The sequence below is a fragment of the Triplophysa rosa genome, linkage group LG9 (assembly GCF_024868665.1).
Source record: "Triplophysa rosa linkage group LG9, Trosa_1v2, whole genome shotgun sequence".
Classification (NCBI taxonomy): Eukaryota; Metazoa; Chordata; class Actinopteri; order Cypriniformes; family Nemacheilidae; genus Triplophysa; species Triplophysa rosa.
This window is the reverse complement of record NC_079898.1, coordinates 12843611-12868286: the sequence shown is the minus strand read 5'-3', so window position 1 is coordinate 12868286 and position 24676 is coordinate 12843611. Positions and strand designations below refer to the sequence as shown.

Sequence of the window (24676 nt, the reverse complement as noted above, 5' to 3'; positions counted from 1 at the left end):
TCCCAACCACCACTGATACGGCAGTCAATGTTCAGAAAGGAACTTACCGTTAGTTGTGAAATTACACACACATTTTGAAAAGAATTGTGACAGGCCAAACGTCAAGATATCTATTTCTTATGAAGATATATGATTTCTTAAGAAACTGGATAATGAAATATTCAATGGAATATTCAATAACAGATTTCGGATCAATCATTTATAATCAAATCTTTAACCAGTTTTTAGATCTTGAGCCAAGGAGAAAATCTTAGATTTCTCAGCAAGCATTCCTAACGCATGTTATTCTTGAATTAATTAACTTTTTATTAACCTAAATTAAACATGTAGGTGATCTGTGAAAAAGACCAAAAGTATTACTAAAAGTATTAGCATTGAGTGCCAAATGCTTATCTAAAGTTATTATATATGACATTAACAATCTAAAGGTTATTCTTGTAACAGTACTTTTAATGACTATATTCTCAAATGTGTCTTAAAACAGAAGTTTTCCTTAACATCCTTTTCAAGGATTGCACATGATCAGGTTCAAAGGTCTTTATTCATAATAAAACCCTTATGTTATGAAAGGGCTATTTTGTGTGCCTAAATTGACCATTAAAGATAATACATGAGCAGTATATAATGGAAACCATTATGTTCAAACAATACTTAAAATGTTTAAATTTAGTTCTAATCCTTTCCATAGCAGAGTGAAAAAATGAAAAAGTTTTTTTCAGCGTGTTATGTGGTAAATTCTATTTTCAATTACATGCATCGGTCTAAAATAAGAACACTGATGAAATAAAGCACTTCAATCAATACAAATTCAAATCTTTATAGCTTTGTGTCTTTCTGTGGTATTACTAAGTGAATTAGTTTTTGTGTTGATTTTATTGTCATTTTGTGTGAGCACAATCTGTGTCAATAAATACCATGCTCAATAATTTAGATGTGCAATGACAACATCAGAGTCCTCTGTGGTAAAACAGTTCTCCATCACTGGCAAGTGACTGTAACTCGTCTTCTAAATCCTCCCTCTTGATCTGTAATCAAAGAGAAAAAAAATAGGGTCTTAGCTTTGTTTGTGCGATATCGCATGTTTCTGACAATATTAAAATACTTAAATGTATTTTTACAGATTAGTTGTACGTAGTATGACAATCTAGCTTGTAAGCTCTTGCCTGCTATAAAGGGTTGTCTCATTACAGCTTTACAAATGATACCCAATTACATGGATCCATAGTCCATTGTGTTACCTTGCCAAGCTGTGGAAAAAGACTGAAGGACACGGGAATCATCAGACCAAAAACGATGGCGGTACTGATGTGTCGAACAGGGGCGCTTAACATTGGATTCCTCTGGACAAACTTTGCCCTGAGACATCCAAAGCATCAATGTTTGCACTTGCACATTATCAAAACTTTGAATAAACGGATTTCAAGTGGATGACAAAACTGTTTTGAGTTGTACCTTTTAAGAAGAACAAGCAGTAAACTGGGAACAGCTGCAGTGGTGCCAAATAGGGTCGCTCTTGAGATGGTCGTCTCCTTCACAGCCTTAAAAATGAATAAATCCAATAAATAAATGAAAATGCTAGTTGACACATGAAGTGGACAAATATACTGTATCTAAACAATATAAAATCTTGATACATATTGGCTTAATTTTGGTGGCAATTTAACAATAAAGACATGTTTTGGTTGCACACTCACCTTTGATCCAGCTTTCTTGGAAACCCCAACAGCATTCCCATTAGAATCAAACACTCGTATTCCATTATCTGCTTCTTCACTCCTCACCACCATTACACTGAATGCCGCTAGACAAGCTAGAAACCCATGTACAAATGATGTATTACGAATGAGTTTGATTAAAGTAGTATCAAGTTCCAGGAGTACCAATATGGACAAACTCTACTGTGTGTATTGTGTGCATATACATACAGTCATGGCCAAAATTGTTGGCACCCCTGAAATTTTTCCAGAAAATCAAGTATTTCTCACAGAAAAGTATTGCATTAACACATGTTTTGCTATACACATGTTTATTCCCTTTGTGTGTATTGGAACAAAACAAAAAAAAGGAGGAAAAAGGCAAATTTGTCATAATGTCACACAAAACTGCAAAAATGGGCTGGACAAAATTATTGGCACCCTTTCAAAATTGTGGATAAATAAGATTGTTTCAAGCATGTGATGCTCCTTTAAACTCACCTGGGGCAAGTAACAGGTGTGGGCAATATAAAAATCACACCTGAAAGCAGATAAAAAGGAGAGAAGTTGACTTAGTCTTTGCATTGTGTGTCTGTGTGTGCCACACTAAGCATGGACAACAGAAAGAGGAGAAGAGAACTGTCTGAGGACCTGAGAACCAAAATTGTGGAAAAATATCAACAATCTCAAGGTTACAAGTCCATCTCCAGAGATCTAGATGTTCCTTTGTCCACAGTGCGCAACATTATCAAGAAGTTTGCAACCCATGGCACTGTAGCTAATCTCCCTGGACGTGGACGGAAGAGAAAAATTGATGAAAGGTTGCAACGCAGGATAGTCCGGATGGTGGATAAGCAGCCCCAAACAAGTTCCAAAGAAATTCAAGCTGTCCTGCAGGCTCAGGGTGCATTAGTGTCAGCGCGAACTATCCGTCGACATTTAAATGAAATGAAACGCTATGGCAGGAGACCCAGGAGGACCCCACTGCTGACACAGAGACATAAAAAAGCAAGACTACAGTTTGCCAAAATGTACTTGAGTAAGGCAAAATCCTTCTGGGAAAACGTCTTGTGGACAGATGAGACCAAGATAGAGCTTTTTGGTAAAGCACATCATTCTACTGTTTACCGAAAACGGAATGAGGCCTACAAAGAAAAGAACACAGTACCTACAGTCAAATATGGTGGAGGTTCAAAGATGTTTTGGGGTTGTTTTGCTGCCTCTGGCACTGGGTGCCTTGACTGTGTGCAAGGCATCATGAAATCTGAGGATTACCAAAGGATTTTGGGTCGCAATGTAGGGCCCAGTGTCAGAAAGCTGGGTTTGCGTCCGAGATCGTGGGTCTTCCAGCAGGACAATGACCCCAAACATACTTCAAAAAGCACCCAGAAATGGATGGCAACAAAGCGCTGGAGAGTTCTGAAGTGGCCAGCAATGAGTCCAGATCTAAATCCCATTGAACACCTGTGGAGAGATCTTAAAATTGCTGTTGGGAAAAGGCGCCCTTCCAATATGAGAGACCTGGAGCAGTTTGCAAAGGAAGAGTGGTCCAAAATTCCGGGTGAGAGGTGTAAGAAGTTTATTGATGGTTATAGGAAGCGATTGATTGCAGTTATTTTTTCCAAAGGGTGTGCAACCAAATATTAAGTTAAGGGTGCCAATAATTTTGTCCAGCCCATTTTTGGAGTTTTGTGTGATATTATGTCAAATTTGCTTTTTTCCCTCCATTTTTTTGTTTTGTTCCAATACACACAAAGGGAATAAACATGTGTATAGCAAAACATGTGTTAATGCAATACTTTTCTGTGAGAAATACTTGATTTTCTGGAAAAATTTCAGGGGTGCCAACAATTTTGGCCATGACTGTATATTGTGTGCTGTTCTTACCTGAGAGTGGAATGGGTAACACAGATCTAGAAAAAGTCTCAGTCACAGCATTTAGTAGTTTAAAACGTTGAACTATAATCTGAGGAAGAGCCTAAAAAAGTCCACAAAATAAAACATATGTTTTTAAAATCATATAACTAATACAACAAACTAAATGCAGTATAATAAATACTACTGTGATGTATCAATACTTCACACTGAAAACAGAGGTGGACGAGACTCTTACCCCTGCACATGTTGAGTAAGCAACTGTTCCAGTAATAAGAAGAGACTGCTTCAATGACGTTTTGTTATCCTAAGCAAAAGAGATTTTTTGATCGAAAGCTAAGCCACGCAAAGACCGTTTTGTAAATAATGTAAAAATGTTTACCAAAGTCGCTGTTGCATTTCTGTTAGCATGGTTGAATCCTGCACAGTAGGTTTGTAGTAAAAACTACAACAAACAGTTGAACGTTCTGTTAAAAAATGGTTAGTGCTTTTGACAAGAAAAAAAACATAAAAGAAGAATGCACTTACTTGCCAGAACAAAGCAGGTTTAACTCCTTTGTGGGGTATTAAACTTGCAACCACCTGTGGAATAAGAATAAAACGCATTTAATTATTCAACTCTCTTAATATCTTACTGATACATTATTATCTTAATCTTGGGTACATATTAAATATCAGAACTCACCAAAGGAGCAGATATAGGTAGAAGAACTGAATAAGAAATGGATATTTCAGATAACCAAAATATAATAATACTTTCATTTAAAACTAAATGGTAACACTAATGGGCAATTTACAAACAACAGTGTTAATTGTATAAAACATAAAGACAAATCCTAAATCTGTTACCTTGAGGACGAAACACTGGTGAAATTACAGCTCCGGTATCAGTATGAACAGATGACTAGAAGTGCAAATTACACTTCATTTTAATGCAAAACCAATAAGTCAATTGAGCAACCAATAATGTCTGCAACTGACGTAAATACACAACATTTCCAGGGCATAAAAAGTTGTTTCTTTGGTGCTGCAAATTTAATGTAACTTACAAGAGACAGTAACCAGGCATCAGCAACCTAAAGAGACATAACATATAACGATACTTTTTTCTTCTTTTAAAAGTCTTTTAAGGGTCAATCAAATTATATGTATTAATAGTAATTAGTATACCTTGTTATTTTTATGTTGATTTCCATCATTTCGTAGAAGAATACGGGCGTTCTGTATTTCAGCCTAAAAAGGACGAGAGCTAAGATTTCATTCATTCAGTCTTATGCTGCCTGTTACATCAAAGGGTCTTGAGCACCTCACATCTGTGACATGCATGTGGTCGTTTATGTTATATTATTCATTCGTTTGTTTAGTTATATTATTCATCATGGTGATTGAATGGTGAAGCGTTTTGCGCTGGTACTGCTTACCTCTGATGATAATATAGATTTGGGGTCAAGGATATGAAACCAGAGACGCAGGCGGCTCAGAAAAGACTGAATAGTGATTAAATAATTTTATTTATCGATGACAACATCATTTTCATAACACAAAATAAACGATTGAAAAATATTATTCATTGTGAAATTACGACACCTGGAGCTAGCTAGTAACGTTAAAGTACCTTGTCATTGCTTTGCCAGTATTGCAAGTTGGGGTCCATTGTAGCTTTTAAATGGTCTTATAATGAATAACATCACCGATTCATTTTCTGTTTCTTGTACAAAGATTTGTATTATAAGGTCACGAAGAAAACATGCTCGTGTGCGCGACACTTCCGGATGTCACGTGTTCCACAGACTGCGTCCAATGACAGTGTAGTAGAAGCAGGTTTTTGAGGACAACGAGAACAAGAACAAATGTATTATGTTACTACTACGTAGTACGTACTGGTAAAGTATTTATTGTTTCTAATTTCTTTGAGAAATGTTTTGTTTGTAAATTTATTTATACCTTTTTTGGTCACACTTTATTTTAAGGTCCAGTTCTCGGTTTTAGTAAACTATTAACTACGACTTTTGCTTAGTTAACTCTTAATTTGTTGCTTATTAATAGTTAGTAAGGTAGTTGTTAGGTTTAGGTATTGGGTAGGATTAGGGATGTAGAATATGGTCATGTAGATTGTGTGCTTTGTGCTTATAAACAGCCAATATGCTAATAATAGGCATGCTAATAAGCAACTAGTTAATAGTGAGAATTGGTCCTTATACTAAAGTGTTACCCATTTTTTATTAAATGTACTCATTGTCAATGTAAAACTTCAATAAAAACACTTGTTTTACAATAAAGTCCAATTATTAACATTATAATGCATCAGCTAACATCAACTAACAACTAGCGATTATTCTACAGCATTTATTAGTCTTTGTCCATTTTAGTTTATACCCATAAAATATATTAATAAATGTTCAAATGTTTTGTTGTTGTTGTTGATGTATTTTTAAGTAGGCCTACATTGCATTTAATGTTAATCACGTGTATAATAAGTAAAATATTGTAGAATATGTAGCTAATAAATATTAGTATGTAGATCATAAATATTCTTGTGTACAGTTATTTACTTAGAATCAATTGCGGAAATAGCTTTGATGCCCACTGTGGATTTGCGTAATGCGTAAAGCGCACACTAGTCTCGCGTAGCCAAACCTTCATACTGAACCAACGGTCCGTGGGCGTGGCTGAGCGCAGACGGACACTGGCAAGATGGCGGCCACCATCGGGAGACTTCTCGGGACTTCTGTAAGTTTTAACTTGTCAACACTGACAACTGTTCTTTGAATTGTTACCACAAACATTAAGCTCATTTAAACTGAAGCGCTTGTGTGTAAAAATAAGTTTTACTTTGTCGTCGTTTAGTTATTAGATACGTCTCACGATAACCTTCCTGCGTCTTATACAACCATGTGTAACGTTACTGTCAAATGATCTGTCAGAAGAAGTTTACAGCAGTTACAAATGGTTTTATATCAGTTACGGATTTGTTACGAATAAATGAGCACATATGCAAAGCAGAGTCTTTGTTATTCACGATCTTTTGATAATTTGCATGATGTTAGGCTGTTATCTTTTTAAAACTGATAATGGCTTGTGTTTATCAGGCAAGAAGAGTGGCAGTTAATGGGGTGAAGGCCTTCGTTGCTCACAGTGGAGCATCAGTGATCAGGGCCCCACAAACTCTTTCCTGCATTGCTGCACAAAAAGCTTCTTTCTCAGTCAGTGAGTAATTGAGTGAAAGACATGTCCACATTTATTGAACATCCGATTACAAGAAGCATCAGTTCTTGCCTTTTCATTACAAGTTTTACCTCCAATAATAAATGGTTTGTAAATATCAGGTGCAGCAAGATGGGCTCCAGCAGTCACTCAACCAGCTCCTCATTTCAACGGCACTGCTGTTCTTAACGGAGATTTCAAGGAAATCAGCCTAGAAGATTTTAAGGGCAAATACCTAGTCCTTTTCTTTTACCCATTAGATTTGTAAGTTTCTGAACTACACAACCACAATGTGGTTCATAATAATTCAAATTAATTTATTCATGCAAATGTTTAAGTTATAAACTCTCATAATCGTAGGGAGTGTATACTATGATGTTGTTTATAAAATGCATCTTTTCTGTCCACTCGGCAGCACATTTGTATGCCCCACAGAGATCATCGCCTTCAGTGACAAGGCTAAAGAGTTTCATGATGTAAACTGTGAAGTAGTTGGTGTGTCTGTGGACTCTCACTTTACCCACTTGGCTTGGACTAACACCCCAAGAAAGGTATATGTTACTGGTCAGGTTTAGAATTCATGTATGCATGGACAATATATGTGCTGTCCAGACTACATTTCTGATGAGTTACATTATGTTTTACACATTGAACACATTGAAATCCATTTTAACCCAAGCTTTTGTTATATAAAAGCTCATCGTATTCAAACGAACATCCTGTAAGTGTCAGAACTGAAGTCGTCCTTGTTACTGAAATGACAACTTTTATTGACACCAGGCCCAGCGAACGCCAGGTCTTGGAACGAATGTTACCTATCAATGACGGTTGAACACCGCCTCCACATCAACGACTACTTCTCTAGCCCCGCCCACTGGTTCGCAAATGACTTAACCCATGTACACATAGTACACACTCCCGCATTTGTGATGATTGACAAACTGGTAACCATAGCGACATATTTTCGGCTAAAGGTTGGTTTTGTCTGTCAGTTTAAACTAAACCGCTGATACGCTCTTTTGCAGTGTTGCCATGTTCGTTATTAATAAGCGCGTTTATGCTTGTTGTTTGGACTTGGATCAAAAAGCCTCTGCACTTAGGTCTTAATAAATGGTCAGTTGAAGATTTTGAGATTTTTTGGTCTTATAATTATAAAATATATAAACAATTAGCATTTTAAGGTTTATTTTCGTCTTGTCTTTATTTGCTTATTTTCCAGTGAAGATCTGGCAACCCTGTCACTTTAGCGAAGGGCTCTCGAGAGCGGCTAGCCCTATGTCATATGTGCAAAAGTGAGGACTTTTTTCAGTGTTATTTTTATTTAGAGCGACCAAGTAACAAACATGCAACATGTGGTGCAGCGCCTGGTTGTGGAAGAACACAATCGCTTCCTTCAGATTCTGATATTAGGAATGCGTGGTTGAAGTTTTTTTTAAAGACGTTCCAGGTGTTCTGACAATTTATGCTACCCATAAATTTGTGCTACCCTCGTGTTGTGATTGGGTTGGGGGATGGGTTATTTAGGTGTAAGGGTTGGGTTGGGGGAGGGATTAGTCCTGTTTTGTATGGAGGTAGCAAAATTTGATAGGGATGCATAAATTGGCAGAACACCGGCCTCAAAGCCAGGATAGAAAATAGCCTATTACTTATTGATTTTGATGTTTTTTTATGTAAACCACGTGAACGTCATAAGTAGACATCAGACACCAGTATAAAATAATTAAAAAGGCCAGTTCAGGACACCTTTAAAACTGGGATCAGAGCTGCCTGAGCGTGCTAACTTTGTTCATTTACTGAATTTTGGCCGCTCTGCCTTTCTTGTAGAGTGGAGGATTAGGAAAAATCCACATTCCTCTGTTGGCTGACCTCACAAAGCAAGTGTCGAGAGACTATGGGGTCTTACTGGAGGGCCCTGGAATTGCTTTAAGGTAAGCAGAATTTTACAAAGCAATTTGTATTGTAATTATTTTTTTATTTGATTAATTTTACATATTTAAACATGTACTATGTAACTATTCTAAGAAGAAAGGTTGTTTTATGCATTGCTAGGCTAGGGAATTAACATCACCATGGATTAAAGTTCTCCGTCGCTACGACGGATTTCCGTTAATTGCAGCGAGTCTACGACGGATTTCCGTCAATTGCAGGGTTCCAGCTTGTCCTTAATGTCTTAAATTCACGTTTCATAATGTTGTTAACCCTTTGATACGTGCGATCACACCGGTGTGATTAGAACGTCAGCGCTTTGGCTGTGGCACTGAGCCAGAGACAGACTCAATCCTGTCACATACCACAACTATGCAGTGCTTTCAACCACATAATGTTTAATTTAGCCTTCAGACATATACACGTGCCTACAAACACAAAATACATTTAGAGATTGCATAATACACACTGATGTCTATGGAAGTCTCCTCAAATGTAGTTTGACGGATGTTTTATTCAGATCAGACAATTTAAGCAATTGTTAAGATCACTCAATTCTACCAGTTCACCAGGCACTTACGTTTGTGTTTTTAAGATAAGTGGATGAATTCATGGGATGTAAATCCGACAGATCTCAGACCACGGCAGAAACAAACATGGCGGCGCCCGTTTATAGCTCAACTAACGCGATCATTATAAAAGTGTTTAAACAACAAAACACATTCACATGCACATATCTGACAATCGGAATGTCAGATATTTCATGACATAGTTAACAGTTTGTGAATTTTTTTAGTCAAAAAGAAAAATGATGTAAAAGCAATGCATCAGTCATACAGCTGCTGTGGCTCTGCGGTGTGTCACGTGATAAGCAGTGCCGTGTCACGTGATAAGCAGTGCCGCGTCGCCATGAAAAGGTTAAAGTGATAGGTTACCTTCTTAACGGTCGCCTTGGACAAGCTAGTCAAACACTGTAACTAGTCATTGTAGCTAGTCAAACACTGTAACTAGTCACTGTAGCTAGTCAAACACTGAAACGGGTGTCAGGTGTAGCCAAGCTTCAGGAATATGGTTTCACAGCCAAAAGGCAGAAAAAGTGAAAAGCTCTCTGGAGACAAATGCAAACAACATTTTTGGTCTTTAGTGGTCCTTTTATTTTGTTCTTTTTTCTGTTAATTATTAAGAGTTTCAGAAACATTGTTTGGTCTTATAAGATAAATACAAAAATGCACTGAAAAGTTATAGATGGTTGATTATTTGTCTAGGTAAGTATAATTTTTTCATAGATTAAAAATAGCTTTTAAAATATGCAAACTGGCAATACTATGTAAAGTGGTTCAAAACATCTCCCTTTAAAACGCTATTGGTTAAAGGAATATGACTTGGCCTGAAAAAAATCAGTCAGAAGAATCTTTTTCACTTTAATCCATGTCATCACCAAATGATGTTTTACTTTTTAGAGGTCTTTTCATTATTGACCCTAATGGAGTGATCCGACACATGAGTGTAAATGACCTGCCAGTTGGGCGCTCAGTTGAAGAAACCCTTCGTCTGGTCAAGGCCTTCCAGTTTGTGGAAACCCATGGTGAAGTCTGTCCTGCCAGCTGGACCCCAAAGTCGCCCACGGTAAGGTTTTACCCTTTTTTTACGAGTATGCCACATTATTACATCATATAATGTAAGGTGGGTGCATTAAAATATTTTTAACATCCAAACTGTAGATTTACCCAGTAAATGATAATTGAAGTTAATTATTTTGTGAAATATAAGGTTATCACAGCTTAAACGCAGATTTGGGATAATAGCGTTTTTTTTTTGTCGGTTTTAGATCAAGCCATCTCCAGAGGGCTCCAAGGAATACTTTGAGAAAGTCAACTGAAATTCCAAAAGTACTGACAGATCATGCAAATCTTAATGCTGCTCTGTAGTGCATTATACAATTGAATAGAATTATTTACAGACTACACGTATAAATATATTGGCAGTTGAATTATTAGATTTTTGGATTTGATTAGCATTGTAAATAAAAATTACATCTGTGTTGAGTTTGTCTCTTGTTTGCCATAGAAGATTCTTATCTAGAGTGCTTTACTGTCAGACACAACCACAAGTTAGCCACTATCAGCATCTGCCAGAAGCATACATGTAATGAATTACCAAGTGGTTGAGAAATCCTGCTCTTTAAAAGTCAAGTACATGTAGAAAATGTCTTCATACCTGCAGTTAGGTGTGAACTTTGAATGTTTTAAGTGAATCCATAACCAAAAGACCATCTTCCACACATTTGGTGATTTAAAATTAGGATACGAAATCTTTCACCTCTAAAAAAAAAAAGTAAATCAGTAAAAAAAATCCTAAGAAAACACTTAACATGTTTGAGACGGATGCCATCACACCATTTGTTTATTCTATTGACCGAAAAGTGCAATCATTACATACTGCTTTGCGATTCTCAAAAACAGCTGTCCTTGGGCAGAAATTTTTAATTGAAAACTTTGCCTTCATGTACAAACCATGCCTACATAACCTCAAAAACAATGTTTATTTCTTTTTGTCCTTTTTACAGCAAGTTAATATCGCATTTAAAATGTCTTTTTAGACTTCACATGGAACATGACATGAAGAACCAGAAATCAACTTCAAACTGGGAGGAATGAGGTTTAGAAAAAGGCTTTGCCACTTTTCAACTTTTTTAGTTACATACTGTATTTACACAATGGATCATAAGAAAAAAAACAACAACAGCTTGGTCTAAGTGTTTCTGCACTCAACCATGAAAACATCTAGTAAAGTGTACAATAACTTCACTTTGTACAGTGTGCCTGCGGATATTTAGCATGAGTGCCTCAATTGTGTCTGACATTCACAATTTGGTTCAGATCACGGATCATGGAAAAATAAGCATGAGAGAGCTGGCCGTCCCAAGTCAATGAATGGTCTTTCAACCCTTTAAAATAAAAATAATAATAATAAAAAAGCTGATGACTATCTCCTCTATGAGCAGCACAAAGTCAATTAAGCACTTATTTTTGAGACTGTTCTACAAGATGCAAATGAAGGGTAGAGAATGAAAGGGTAGTGAGACGGGGACACATAAAGTGTAATTCCGAGAAACAAACAGAATCTGATTTTATGATTTGGTGAGATTCATGCATTATCCAGGCAAGATGTAACTGCTACCGAGCCCACCCCAACCTTAAAAGAAAAAAGTTTTAACCGACTGTCCATAAATGAAAAAGAAAAACACCCTTTAATAAATCTGTACAACCAAAATACATTTGGGATCTACATCTACAGTTTTAGGGTTATATACACTTCACCCCCCTCCATATATTATTTTTACAAGCGGACTTCATTCAAACTCAAACAGTAACATAAGACTGAACTGGAGAAAGAAATATCACATCACACAACCCATTAAAACATTCTGCCACCAAACCATTGTTTCAGATTATCCGTCTCACCGTAATCTGTTATGGACAGTGAACTGTACAGTATCTAAAGTGCCAAGTTCTCTGCTCTGCTGATCTGAACTATAGAAAACCAGAAGGTAGAGCTAAAATCTGGCTGCTTCACACCGTATTGGTTTATCTATTTATTAAACAAAACAACGGTGTATTTTGGAACTTCATACCACGTTATGCTTTTGGTGTGATTCGTAAGTGTGTAAAACAATACAATGATGGCATTGTACAACTCTGTAATACAAAACAGACAAGCAAGAGGATGGACGTCGACGTCAACCCCACTCTCCTATATTCTCATATAAAAGAACAAAGGCTATCCATACACTTTGGCCTCTTCACTGAAGAGAGCTAGACTATTGCATCAATAAAGATCTGTTCAATGGTTCTTGGGTGGAATAGCTTTATAAGAAATAGGAGCAATGCTGTGGTGTACTTTCTTTTCCCGTTTATCTGCATTTACGGTCTGCATTTCAACCGGAGGGAAAAACAAAAATCTGATCAAATAAAATTAAAAATTAAAAGTCCTGTTTGTTTCACCTTTCATTTTACCCTTGTGTACGCATCGTGTCGCAAGTTTTAATTCATAGAGAAAATGGAAAACTAGATTTTGTACAAGATACCACAATCTCTTCTTGCAAAATAAATGGAGACTTTGTGCCCGCTTTGATCGGGAGGAAGTGTCGGCTGATCTGCAGCATCACTGTGGAGCTTCTAGTCGATTTTCACATTTGTGTAGATCTTCCTCACGAAGGCACTTGTTCCCATGTAACCCACCGCTCCTGAAACCAAAGAGATGAAATAGAAGTGCATTATTCATAGGATCAGTTTGTTACCATAAAAAAATCATACAAATATCTCACATCGCTAGATTACACATTTTTAAACATGCAAAGAGAATCACAAAGCTGGTCTGTACTCACCACACATGATTCCCAGAGCGGTACTGAACACAGCCATGTAACCAAAATAGAATGACGTCTGAAATAATCCATACATCCTGGGGAAAGATGAGTGAATGTGAATTACTAGAATCAGATCAACAACCACTATTTCACTTTTGGAAGCTTGAATCACAGTCAATTTTGTTGTGTGGGAAGAACCAGATTGGAAATATCAGTTTGTGTGACACAACAAACTTCACCCCTTTACACACACATAATGAGGAAACAAACTCACTTTGTTTTGAAGAAATAGTAGTAGAAGGAGTACATGTAAACGTAAACTGCTGTTGATGCTGCTGAGAGAAAGCTTGTCCATTGCCTAGAAAAGAGAATTATGATGAATTTACATTCATTGAATATACTTACACTCATCTGTGCTTTGATCTCAAAACTGTGAATTAATCTTTGGTACAATAAAGATTCTCACATCTGCAAAGCAAAATAACAGATAGTGATTGGTCCTTACCATCTGTAGTCTTCTGCGTTGAGAAGGAAGTAGGTACAGACAATGGTAACACAGACCGTCACGATGCACAAGATCACAAGCACCAGCATCATAAATCCATACACATAGTATATCTTGTAAGCCCAGAAGGATGTGAAAATGAAGTACCTGAAGTGAAAAGTGAGAGGGTTATTTTATCCAAAAGATATTGTTTGTAGATCTAAATATATACGCACTGATACAACGTGCAGACTTACATCTCAATAAATATTGATCCGAATGGAAGGATGCCACCCAGACACACGATAACAGCTGGTTCCATGAACCTGCCAGACACAGAAAAACATTTAGTAACGTGTCATTTTATCTCAGATAACTACAGAAACCAAGACAGGTATGAGACAATGAATTATGGTTGAGGTTACCATTTCTTCTCAGGGATGGGCCTGGGTACAGCATTGACCCTGCAGGGAAAGTTGGGCTGGCCAGACAGGTTCCTGCCCAGAATTGTCCCCACCAGGTTTAGTGGTAGAATTACAAAGAAACAGATGCAGCAGACCGCAACCTGATCAATAAGAAACATTCATGACATTTTAACAGGTGCATTAAGCATTGTTCCAAAGAATGAGTGCTTTAAGACTTCACAGTGTCATTTTAGGAAGATTTGTGACTAAATGACACTAATGTGTACAACGAAGTTAAATTGTCCAAAAGAACACATGTGCTGTGAAAATAAGTGGGTGCATGCTTTCCCAACACTCGCAAATTGTAAAAACAACCTTCCCTACATAATGTACTTCATAAGAAAGATGAAAATCTCACCATGGTGCCGAATGGGATGGCTCTGGAGGCGTGGTAGTAGATGGCGATGAAATTGATGAAGAATGCTGTGCCACACACCATGGCAGGAATCAGAAAAGCTCCTATAAACATCTGTTTGATCCATCTCCTGCCTGCATAATTATATGAATTAAAATACAAATCACATTTACACCCTACTGAAACACACAAGACACACATCCTGCTGCTTCTAAAATACCTTCAATAGACTTCAATAGACATTTATGTATGATCATTAATATTGTAAATGTTAGTTTGCGTACCTCCTTGTTTTGCATACAGACTGCCACCAAAGTAGCCATTGACTGGGGACGTAGCAGCATAAACAAATATGGCTGTACTAAGCATGGAGCCTCTCCTGCAAAAACAAATGTAAACATGGTTACTAAAAAAGAAAAATGGGAAGCATTTGCCTAAATTATTTTTCACACATCTCAACTAAATGACACTAGAAACACCATTGGTTTAATTCCCTCATCATTGTTTTAAACCGCAGGTAATGCATAACCTAATAAAATGTATGAATGCAATGCATGCAAGAATGTTTAAATTAATATATCTAAATGTAGTTGAGATTCATTTACAAGCTCCCACTCCAGCCTTATACCAAATAAATAAACACTATACAGGTAGTGCAAGTAAATTTGCATTGTCCTGTAAGTAAGAGGAAGAACTCACTCTGTATACAAGTCCTCAATCATTGCCAAAACAATAACTATAAAAGAAACAGAGAAGATCTGGCATCCAGAGCCGATGAGGGAGGAGAAGATCAGCGGATGGCTGGACGGCCTGAACACATCACCATGAACCTGTTTCCATCCATACTCATCGCCAAGATCACGATCCTGAGTAGAGAAGTAGAGCAGAGATAAAGATGGTTAGAAATCCAGAAGGTAGGAGAAACAAAATGTGTGTTTTGATAAAAAGCAGACGTTAACATGGCAACCCTGAAAGAGAAATAGCATTATATTATGGCGATGTGGGAGTAACTGTTTTCTAAGGGCCAAAATATGTCACCAGCCATTGTGAGCTTGTGAATGAACTAATCTATCAAAGATAAAACATTAAATTATGAAATAAAAAGGAAATAAATGTTTAAAATTACAGGCATTTCAATTAAATGTATTAGATATTCAAAAATTCCTCTCTTTAATGTGCTCACCATGTCATCCATTTCCTCTTCTTTGCTGTATCTGGCATAGTCTTTCCTTAACGTCCTCATCAGGATCATTGAAACAAGACCCACCAGGAAAATCACCATCATAAAGGAGTTGAATATTGAGAACCAGTGAATCTGTTGGGTGCATATGACATTTAATACATCACGCAGCACATTTACTTGAGCTGGTTTAAATGGTCTTCTAATCTATAGCCTGATATAGCATGATGTGACAGGATCACTTACTCTGTGTTGAAAGAAGGATGGATCAAGGTATTTGTCAAATCTGTCCTCAAATTTCACATCAGATTTCTTCCATTTCACCTGTGAGAATTATCAACAAGATTGTAGCCCAAGTGAAAAATCTTGATTAACAGAACAATAATTCACATGAATGAAAACAAGTTATTGTTCTATACAACAAACATCGGATTATTTTTGTATAGAGAAAGTAACTATGTTAAAAGAGAAGAAAACAAAACACAGAAAATCTAATTTAACAGTCAAATGAGAGAGAGGTTTTTAAGCTTTACTCACAGAGTAAGACATGGGAATTCTTGTGTTTGGCACAAGCTTGACTTTGCCCTCGCTGGTCAGGTTAACGTCCACGATTCTATCCCCATTGTATCCGATCTCCAGCTTTTTGTAAGTCCAGAGATAATGGTCCTCCCCATTCTCGTCAGCTTCACCAACAATTCCTTAATGTCACACAAAGATGTTTCTATTTATAGCAATGCACACAAAAAGATGAGAATACTTGACAACATGACTTTTCTTCCGTCTATTCAAATCCTTATGGATAATCAAAATAGAAACCAAGCCCTGCCCTACATTACGGTATAACAACCTGGTGGCACCACAGGACATTTTAATTTTCCCAACAGTTTCCCCAAAAACACTGAGACAACGTTCCTATAATGCATATTCATGCAAGTTAAAAGCAATGTTTTCCAGAAAATGCCTAATGAGAAATTAGGAAAAATGAAAATATAAAATAGTCTATTTTAAGGAGGGGTGTATACAGCCATTGCCTTTCTGCAACTCACCCCAGATGGGAAGGTCATCTATGTACATTTGGTACCAGTAGTGGTTCTTGATGGCGTAGACAAACGCATCTCTTTTAGCTTTGTCCAGGTCAATTTCGCAGTATGTTGTCTGCAACACCTCGTCTGCAAAAGATAAATCCAACGTATAGCTTTACAATTGCAATACTAGTGTCATCCAACTGTAACCGTACTTGTCATAATCTGTTTGTTTAATGAAATTCCTTCCACTGCTCTTCAGTGAACACTGATCAGCTCCAACTGAAAAAGTGAACAGGACAGTCACATTAACTACAGTTAGTCATACCTTTATATTTGATGTCCAGACCGCTGAATTCTAATTCAACTCCCTGTAGCGCCTCTCCTAATGTCTCATGGTAATGACTAATAGTTTTCTTCTTACCCACACAGAATGGTAGAGAGAAGTACTTATAAGTCTCCTGTCTGTTGTGATAAGGGCCCACAGTATTCATCCATAGAACCACCTCCTCTTTATCCGTGTACTGCAAAAGAAAGAGACCAGTCATCAGATGTCAGTTTTAAATAGCACAGCCTCTACCTCACCTTATAGCTCCTAAAACACATTATTTTAAATAAATAATGATAATATTACTTTATTTAAAACAATTATTCCATTCCCAATTTTCACAACATGCATCTATGGTACTAGTGTACAAGGAATAGATAAAACACACAAAAGAAGTCAATAAATGATTCTGTAAAATAGAGTTGTTGTTTATACTGCTTTGTTTACTTTACTCTTCACCTAGTATAAAAGTAACACATTTATTATATTGAACTTGATTGCATTTTTTGCCCACAAACACTTGCTGTCTCTTTTGTCTGGCGTGTCTCATCAAGCGCACCCATAAAAATCAGTCCATTGATTCAAGGCGAAATGTAGTCACTTGGCAGGAAAAAGCTTTTAGAATACTGTGACAGACAATACCAGGTCTATTGAATGATGCGATGTCCGGTGCATTTACATTTATGCATTTGGCAGGCGCTTTTATCCAAAGCGACTTACATTGCATTGTACTATACATTTGTTTTTGACTATGTGCAATCCCCTGGGATCGAACCCATGACCTTGGCGTTGCTAGCACCATGCACTAACCACTGAGCCACAGGAAAGCAGCGCATAACATTATGCACTCTCAAGAAACCACGCTTGAACTAAAAACTGCCCAAAGAAAAGCAGAAGATTCAGATTGAGTAGAATATTCAATTGTCTATAACGTTTGTATTGAGCGTGTCTGTGCAAAGAACATCACATCAGATAATGTCCATGTACCGTGAAACTACATTCCACAAAGATGAAAAAGAAAGTATTTGAGACAATTCTGTAAATGCCATCCCACAATCAATACAAATTAGCTGTTCTATAAGCAACAGTGATAAATAAAACTGTTGTTCATCTAAATGTTGGTTACCTCTTATTAGGCTACTGAGAGACCAAGAAATAGGCATCAAATGAATGACAGTAAGGTACTGACACTGGGAAAACAGCAGGATAAGAATTCGCTTTATTGGCCAAGTGTGTGCAAACACACAAGTAATTTGTTGTGGGGGTTTTTTTTAGCACTTGGAACATACATATACATGACATGAAAACAGCAGAATGCAAGGTTACTGTCAAACCAAGTTTGAAATTCTTCCAAAAGAAAGAAACTTTATTGCAGATATATCAAAAAGATAAAACTGTCAGAACAAAAGCTTGAATAGCCAGAAAATGCCTATTAGAGACAGCCTGTCAATTTTACATTTCTGCAGCACAATCAATACATGACTTAATCTGTATAGAATTAAATAACAGATTGAATACAACTATCTGAGACACAATTATATGAAAAATGACATAAATGGGGTCAGAACGTCAAACTCAACTGACTAGAGCCATTTGTCCAATTTCACCCAATTGATCGTATTCATTTACAAGTCGCGAAAGCTCTCCAAAAACCAACAGCAAACCTATTGTACCAGGGTTCAGACCCAAGCATCAGACAGAACAATAAGACAGGTAAAACCAGCACAGATAATAGTTCCATGTGTAGCAGGAAAATTCTGTTTTTAGTTCAGTCACATTAGCAGTTTTCCAAGATTTTAGGTTTCATTAGGTTGATCTTAGATTTATTAATGTACACAATGTTGTAAGCTGACCATCAGACACACAGAGGAATGCTGTCTTGGGCTGGAAGCAATGCTTTCTGAATAGAAAAGAAACAGTAAAGAGGGCGTGATCCTGTAAATCAGGTAATGTTACACTGTTACATGCGAACTTAAAAGCCAAATAAAGGGAGCGAGCGTGCAGCAATGATGTCAATAGGAGGCTTTGAGACCAAAGTAGTACTGTAAGTTTTGAAGCAACACCTGACATTTATCATTCGAAACACTGCGATTCAACACAAAAGAGATTTTGGAAAGTGTACAGCACCTTGATCCTCACTCTCTGGTCATTCATTACATGTACTGGACTAAATAAAAATAAAAAAAACATGACACCAAATAGTATCATTTATATTTGACCATGCTACCTTAGTCTCTCTCTCTCTGCTCATTGTATTCTATCATGGCATTAAAAGCGTATTACAATAAAGAAGTCATTATCCACCAGAAACCTCAGATCTTTCTCAGATAAGACACCTGGAAGTAAGGCAGGTGTGTCAATTCCTATGTTCTTGTATCTATGCGTCACTTATGTGCCTGATGGTATTTCCTCACAGACTGAGATGAACAAATCAAGCCATATTATAAGAGTTTTAGTCCAAAGTAAAATGATAACCCACAGACTAGTTATACAGAATTTCTTCTCTTTTTATATACAGGACCCTGTCAGCGTCTGGGTCTGGCATGCTAATGAATTTACAAGCGTCGTGGTGAAATGAAAAAGACAAGAAGCCCATAAGGTGTGATGTGTATATACATCCTTACGTGACATGTGTACACACTGATTACAGTAAAAGCAAACGCTGTTATCAATACAGCATAGCAGCCATACAAAAGCCTGGACGAACCGGATATGTGTGTGGAGAGACGGACATACTTCGCTAATGTCGATTAGCCGACCCTGACTGATTTTACACATACACAAAAGAAAAAACCCAGAACATACGCTTGGAATATTATTATGCGTGTAATGCATCGCTACTAAGTTAGTCAAAATCTAAGGTAACTTAGTGTCACCGTGCTGCTGTTTGCACAACAATGTAATAGGATAGCTCATGCTAAGCTAGCAAGTAAAAGCTAAAGGAGTTAGTTCATGAGCACGTAGGTTATACAGCGACATAACGTTAGTGATTTCTATTGCAAACCCAGAGCAAGAAATTGCAACCTTCCCGAGTGACTTGATTCTCGCTTCTCTCTTTTAGCGTTAGCCACTTTTGTCAAAGCAACCAGTTCTCTATCAATCGTTTTTGGAGGCTATACACAAACCGAACACAGAGGGCTTCGCTTCTCGGCCCGCAGTTTCTCTTACCTTGTGGTCGTGTTCATCTGCTCGAATTGGCAGTAATAAACTTAAAACAGTCGTTAAGACAACCCCTGCGATCTTCCACCTGGAGACCCCCATGGTTTTCTAAGGAACGTTCTCCAACTGCTTTGTGATGGTATCTTTTTTAGGGGGGGCTAACCCACCTTCCTTCTTCCTGGTTCTATGACAGTGGCTGTCTCAATATGCTCACATACGAGTTTGTCGTAAAACTGTTCAGGGAGCGTTCAGCGCGTTTAGTTCTGATTGGTGGTGAGAGATCACGTGGGCGACTTGGACCCATCGTTGAAGAGAGCGTTGAGTAAGGAAACCCTTCCTCTGCTACGCTTCGCCACCCATGGCCACGTCATCTGAGCGCAAACAAGAGAGCTGTTTTAACAGGATCTAAACCACGTTGCTTGACTGGTCCTTGAAAATAATTCTACATTTTTTGTTGGACAGTGAGAAGTTACGCCTTATCCAGCAAATCATTAAGTCATAGATAGTAGATTTACGCCTACTAATTAAATTGAGCTCTTGTTATTTATTTATTAAGATGCAAGAACTGTATAATAATAATTTATTTAAAATAAAAAATAAGCATTACAAAAATAAACATAGGGAAACTTTGTTAACATTAGGCTATAACATAAAGCTGTGGTAATAAATTCAGCAGTGAAATTATCCGGGTTTCTGACTAGGACTTTTTTTGCTGATCTGGGCCCATCCCAAATTAAGATAGACAGAAAATTTTCTAAATAAAGTTCAAATAAAAAAAATCACAATTTCATTAATGATTCAGTTAATCAGGATTCTGAGTTAGGATGTTTATTTACAATATAACATAACAGACATCTTAGTTATATTAAATTTATTAAATTATAATACTGTAAAATAGTTTACAATGGAAAACATATAATTCAGGTACAGAAATAAACTGATAAAAAAGGATTTCACTTTACAGAGAAATGAGTATTTAAAATATTATGTTAAACAATAGTAAGTCACGATTAAGTCACGATTCAGTTACAGTATGTATATAGAGGTACATGTTTAAAACAAGTGTTATTAACAGGTACAGCTAGGGCAACTCTCATGAAACCGCCTCTTCTTTGTGTCTGTATTATGCCATCAGTGACTGCACAAACTCCCTGAAAGGATAAATATAATAAAATAGACAAGTTATGGGTATTGTTTATTGTTAGTTTAATGTAAACCATTTTATCATGTGCTTCTTGCAACACATTTTCTTCAGTATAGTGTAGTATATTTCTTATTTGAATTAATGATTTTCACACGATTGAAACATTTTTCAGAAAGTGATATTACCTTATGATATCTGGCAAACGAGGGTCTTTATAGAGCTTGTTGTGAACATATCCAAGTGATGACTCAAATGATATCAGCTTGACTCTTTTGTCTGATTTCTGAGCATTTTTTGCTATGCTGTATAGCTGAACAAAAGATAAAAGACCTAAACAAAAAATGTATAAAAAATTAAATTTAAAATGATAAATTAAACACACAAACCTCTTTAGCCATGTCAAAGGGCACTATTGGATCATCTTCAGCATGAAGAATCAAAAGGGGAGTTCTGATTTTTTTCAAACTATCAAAAAAAGAAAGAAAAAAAGATTTTTATTAAATATAAAAAATGAAAACGGAATATTCTCTTTACAAAACCATCTCTGGTATATTCCAATTTCTTGTAATTATCTTGAATAATTGAACAATTTTAATTTCTTTGTTTCTTGAATGTCACATACTTTTCATTAGATGGGAGTTCCAAAATGTTGTCTTTTAATGGATTGAAAAGAAAGTACTGAATGTATGGGAACTTCCAATAAAACTTGAGAGAAGGAGAAAGAGGGTCACAAATGAGGTCTACAGTATATCAGACTGTTATTTACAACCCATATTAACAATAAATTCACTTAAATATGTGACTGTCTGTAAAAACCAGTCAAGGTTATATTTGCAGAGGTAAAATGCTCAGGATCAAATGTTTTGCTACCAGAACATTACTTACCCAAGTAAAGGGGTGTTGATATCCTCCCTTTCCCGTTGTAAATGCCCCCTCAAGTATTATTCCATCAAAATGTTTTCCTTTCAATACATTTACAATAATTATAATAAAAAAGCAGAAAATACAACAATCTACACCCCTCACACCTGGGCATATATTTTAAGAAGCTAATATCTACTTCTATAATACTTTTACAAATCAATCAACTTCTTACCTTGCTCCTGTAATTTCACTGCAGTGTTTGTTGCAACACTATTGGAAAAAGAAACATAGTGCAGTTATATGTAGATAATGAATAATAGAATTGTTAGTGAATACGTGTGTTGTAAACATAGACAATAAAAAAAGAAAATTCTACACACCCAGAACCAAGTGAATGACCCCACACACACACCAGACTGTTTCCGCTGCGTGCCTTAACCCAATTGTACAAGTGTAAGGTATCCGTAGTCAGACCACGCTCTGTGGGTTCACTAGTAGAGTCCCCAAAACCTGATACATTGTAATATTTTCATGTGAAAAATAATATTGTTTGAACCATTAAGGTCAAGTTTTAAATGTGGCCCAATCATTGTATAATACAGTGAAGCGACACCATTTCAACCCACCTCTGTAGTCCATAGCTAGGACATGATATCCAGCACCACTTAAGACCTGTATGGCCAGGAGATATTTTCAGTCATTATTAATATTTATGCTAAAGTTCTCAGTTTTATAGGTTTTGTGATAAAATAAGTGAGGCTCACATGTGCAATTCCAATGCGATGTGGAGGTGAAGCTCTGTATATGAAAGGTATAGAAACAAAATGTCATCCCAGCATTAGGTGAAATATATAACCCCTTTCCCCCTGTGAATTTTACAACTTAAATTGTATTAATTGTATATAATGTTGTAGTAATTAAAATAAATTTATGGGACAAATTGATACAATGTTTATAGTAATAAAGTATTTACTTTTAGTTTCCTGTGACATTTGGTTTAAACAGTGAAGCAAAAGGATTCAATGCCAATACAACTTTTAACTAAGGTAAAGTGCAATGCAGTTTAAAGTTCAATAGTTCTTATCAAGTTCTTATCACGGCAAACAGCAAACACAAAAGACTGTGCAAAGGTTAGCTATTATTACGGCAAATCAAAGGCATACATTCAAGATAATTTTAAAAGTTAAGTCCTGCCTGTTGCCCGCATTGCCATGCAGGTAAATGAAAATGGGCGATCCATCCCCCAGCGCCTTCTCAAACCACTCTAGATCTTGTCCCTTTGACTCCTCCCATTTATGTCTAGGCACAGTATACCTTGAACAAGGACACATTTGTAATGCAAGGAGAAAAAAAGAGAATATTTTAACAACAGGAACATTTTTTGCTATCATTTTTATATTTATTATATTTTGTGTGTATGTGTGTTTGCGTGTGTGTATCTCAAACTAACCAAACGCCCACCCTCACCCCTTCCTCAGGTTTAAGGTATATATTTATAGTATAATTGAGACCTACATCTGAAGGCCGACTGAGGTCAACAGAATCTGGGAAAATAAAAATTTATGTAAAATCCAAAAACTGTTTATGTGAAAAAATTTCACTACAAAATTACAACATTCCAATATAGGCCTATTTTTGGGAAAGAAGTTGTGTATTACCAGAGAAGTATGGCAGAAGAAATGGTATAGTCACAAAGAGGCTGCAGAGTGTAAGAAATCCCATTTTAGTCCACGCACACCACTGTGATCTTAGGAGAATCAAAAACAGAGGTTAAATCGAAATTTAGGTTAAATCGAAATAAAGAAAAACTCAGATGTATTAAAACATCAACAGCTACACATTCATTCTTGATAATGTACATTACCTGAGAATTCTTCATAACACCGCTAAGATCAACATTAATTACATTAAAGCGCCGACACGGTCTCTATAAATAATTTCATAGCTTGACATGTTCGATGTTGTCTACAATCCAACTTTATAGTAACAGTAATTTGTTTAAAGTTCTTATTTTATAACTTTAAAGTTCTGTTGCATTGAATCTAGTTTTAAGCCATTCGATCAGTCCTATGCGACTTGGAACATACTTCTGCATAGACTTTCTTGTTGCAGCGTTGCATCTGCACAGGTTCTCCTATTTCAAAGGTGAACGGCTAAAACAAAAGTTACCTTGACTGCACATTTAAATCCTTAGATTTATGACGGCCCGTTCGCTGCTCTTTTCCTGCTGCTGTAGCCTTGCTTTCAGATTTATCGATTCTTCTCTTCATTTTAAGAACAGGGTACGCTCTCTACCTGTTTGCTTTACACAGTGGGCAATAATTCCACAACTGTACGTACTCACGGAAGCGGATGGGAGTAAAGATCAAAGGGCATCTACAATCTTACACTATGTGCATGCATGCTTCATAATTCTGGGTTTACTCTTAGTTTTGCTATGTCATTGTATTGAATATCAGCCTCTTGATATGCGTTTTGTTTCATTTATGAAACAAGAAATACATAACAAAGCAAGCAGTCGTGCAACTTTTATAGACAATTTGTCCATAAATTGATGAACATGCTTTTATCTTTTTATGCTTTTAAACTCATGTAACGTTACAGCTTT

At 36.6% G+C, this 24676-nt stretch overlaps 4 protein-coding genes across 5 annotated transcripts; 1 reads left to right on the top strand and 3 right to left on the bottom strand.

Annotated features, from left to right (window-relative positions):
* Positions 1–12: 12 nt before the first annotated feature.
* Positions 13–5369, bottom strand: sfxn4 (sideroflexin 4). 2 transcript variants are annotated; one of them, XM_057343008.1, is made up of 14 exons: positions 5185–5369; positions 4991–5056; positions 4740–4802; positions 4619–4645; positions 4419–4473; positions 4255–4280; positions 4098–4151; positions 3952–4014; positions 3808–3876; positions 3582–3672; positions 1695–1810; positions 1453–1538; positions 1164–1356; positions 13–1025 (listed from the first exon to the last, which is right to left on the bottom strand). In XM_057343008.1, exons 1-13 carry the CDS (start codon positions 5221–5223, stop codon positions 1185–1187), a joined length of 927 nt encoding a protein of 308 aa, XP_057198991.1. In that variant the 5' UTR covers positions 5224–5369; the 3' UTR covers positions 13–1025; positions 1164–1184. The 2 variants fall into 2 exon arrangements, with proteins under 2 accessions (XP_057198991.1, XP_057198990.1); XM_057343007.1 differs by having other exon boundaries at positions 14–1025; positions 1239–1356; positions 5185–5365.
* A 799-nt stretch (positions 5370–6168) lies between these two features.
* On the top strand, positions 6169–10744 carry prdx3 (peroxiredoxin 3). Its single transcript, XM_057343010.1, has 7 exons — positions 6169–6299; positions 6659–6776; positions 6896–7037; positions 7189–7324; positions 8598–8701; positions 10160–10325; positions 10528–10744. The coding sequence occupies exons 1-7, from the start codon at positions 6264–6266 to the stop codon at positions 10576–10578; spliced, it is 753 nt and encodes a 250-aa protein (XP_057198993.1). The 5' UTR covers positions 6169–6263; the 3' UTR covers positions 10579–10744.
* A 1782-nt stretch (positions 10745–12526) lies between these two features.
* Positions 12527–20273, bottom strand: tm9sf3 (transmembrane 9 superfamily member 3). The gene is made up of 15 exons (XM_057343005.1): positions 20070–20273; positions 16902–17097; positions 16598–16720; positions 16089–16249; positions 15798–15875; positions 15555–15686; positions 15071–15237; positions 14656–14750; positions 14375–14505; positions 13978–14117; positions 13810–13878; positions 13574–13720; positions 13343–13426; positions 13087–13163; positions 12527–12945 (listed from the first exon to the last, which is right to left on the bottom strand). Exons 1-15 carry the CDS (start codon positions 20160–20162, stop codon positions 12878–12880), a joined length of 1761 nt encoding a protein of 586 aa, XP_057198988.1. The 5' UTR covers positions 20163–20273; the 3' UTR covers positions 12527–12877.
* Positions 20274–20926: 653 nt separating this feature from the next.
* Positions 20927–24405, bottom strand: LOC130559381 (lysophosphatidylserine lipase ABHD12-like). Its single transcript, XM_057342406.1, has 13 exons — positions 24238–24405; positions 23727–23815; positions 23519–23612; positions 23263–23382; positions 22833–22866; positions 22695–22740; positions 22449–22578; positions 22301–22338; positions 22090–22166; positions 21827–21909; positions 21591–21669; positions 21390–21514; positions 20927–21211 (listed from the first exon to the last, which is right to left on the bottom strand). Exons 1-13 carry the CDS (start codon positions 24336–24338, stop codon positions 21184–21186), a joined length of 1044 nt encoding a protein of 347 aa, XP_057198389.1. The 5' UTR covers positions 24339–24405; the 3' UTR covers positions 20927–21183.
* Between the last annotated feature and the right edge of the window lie 271 nt (positions 24406–24676).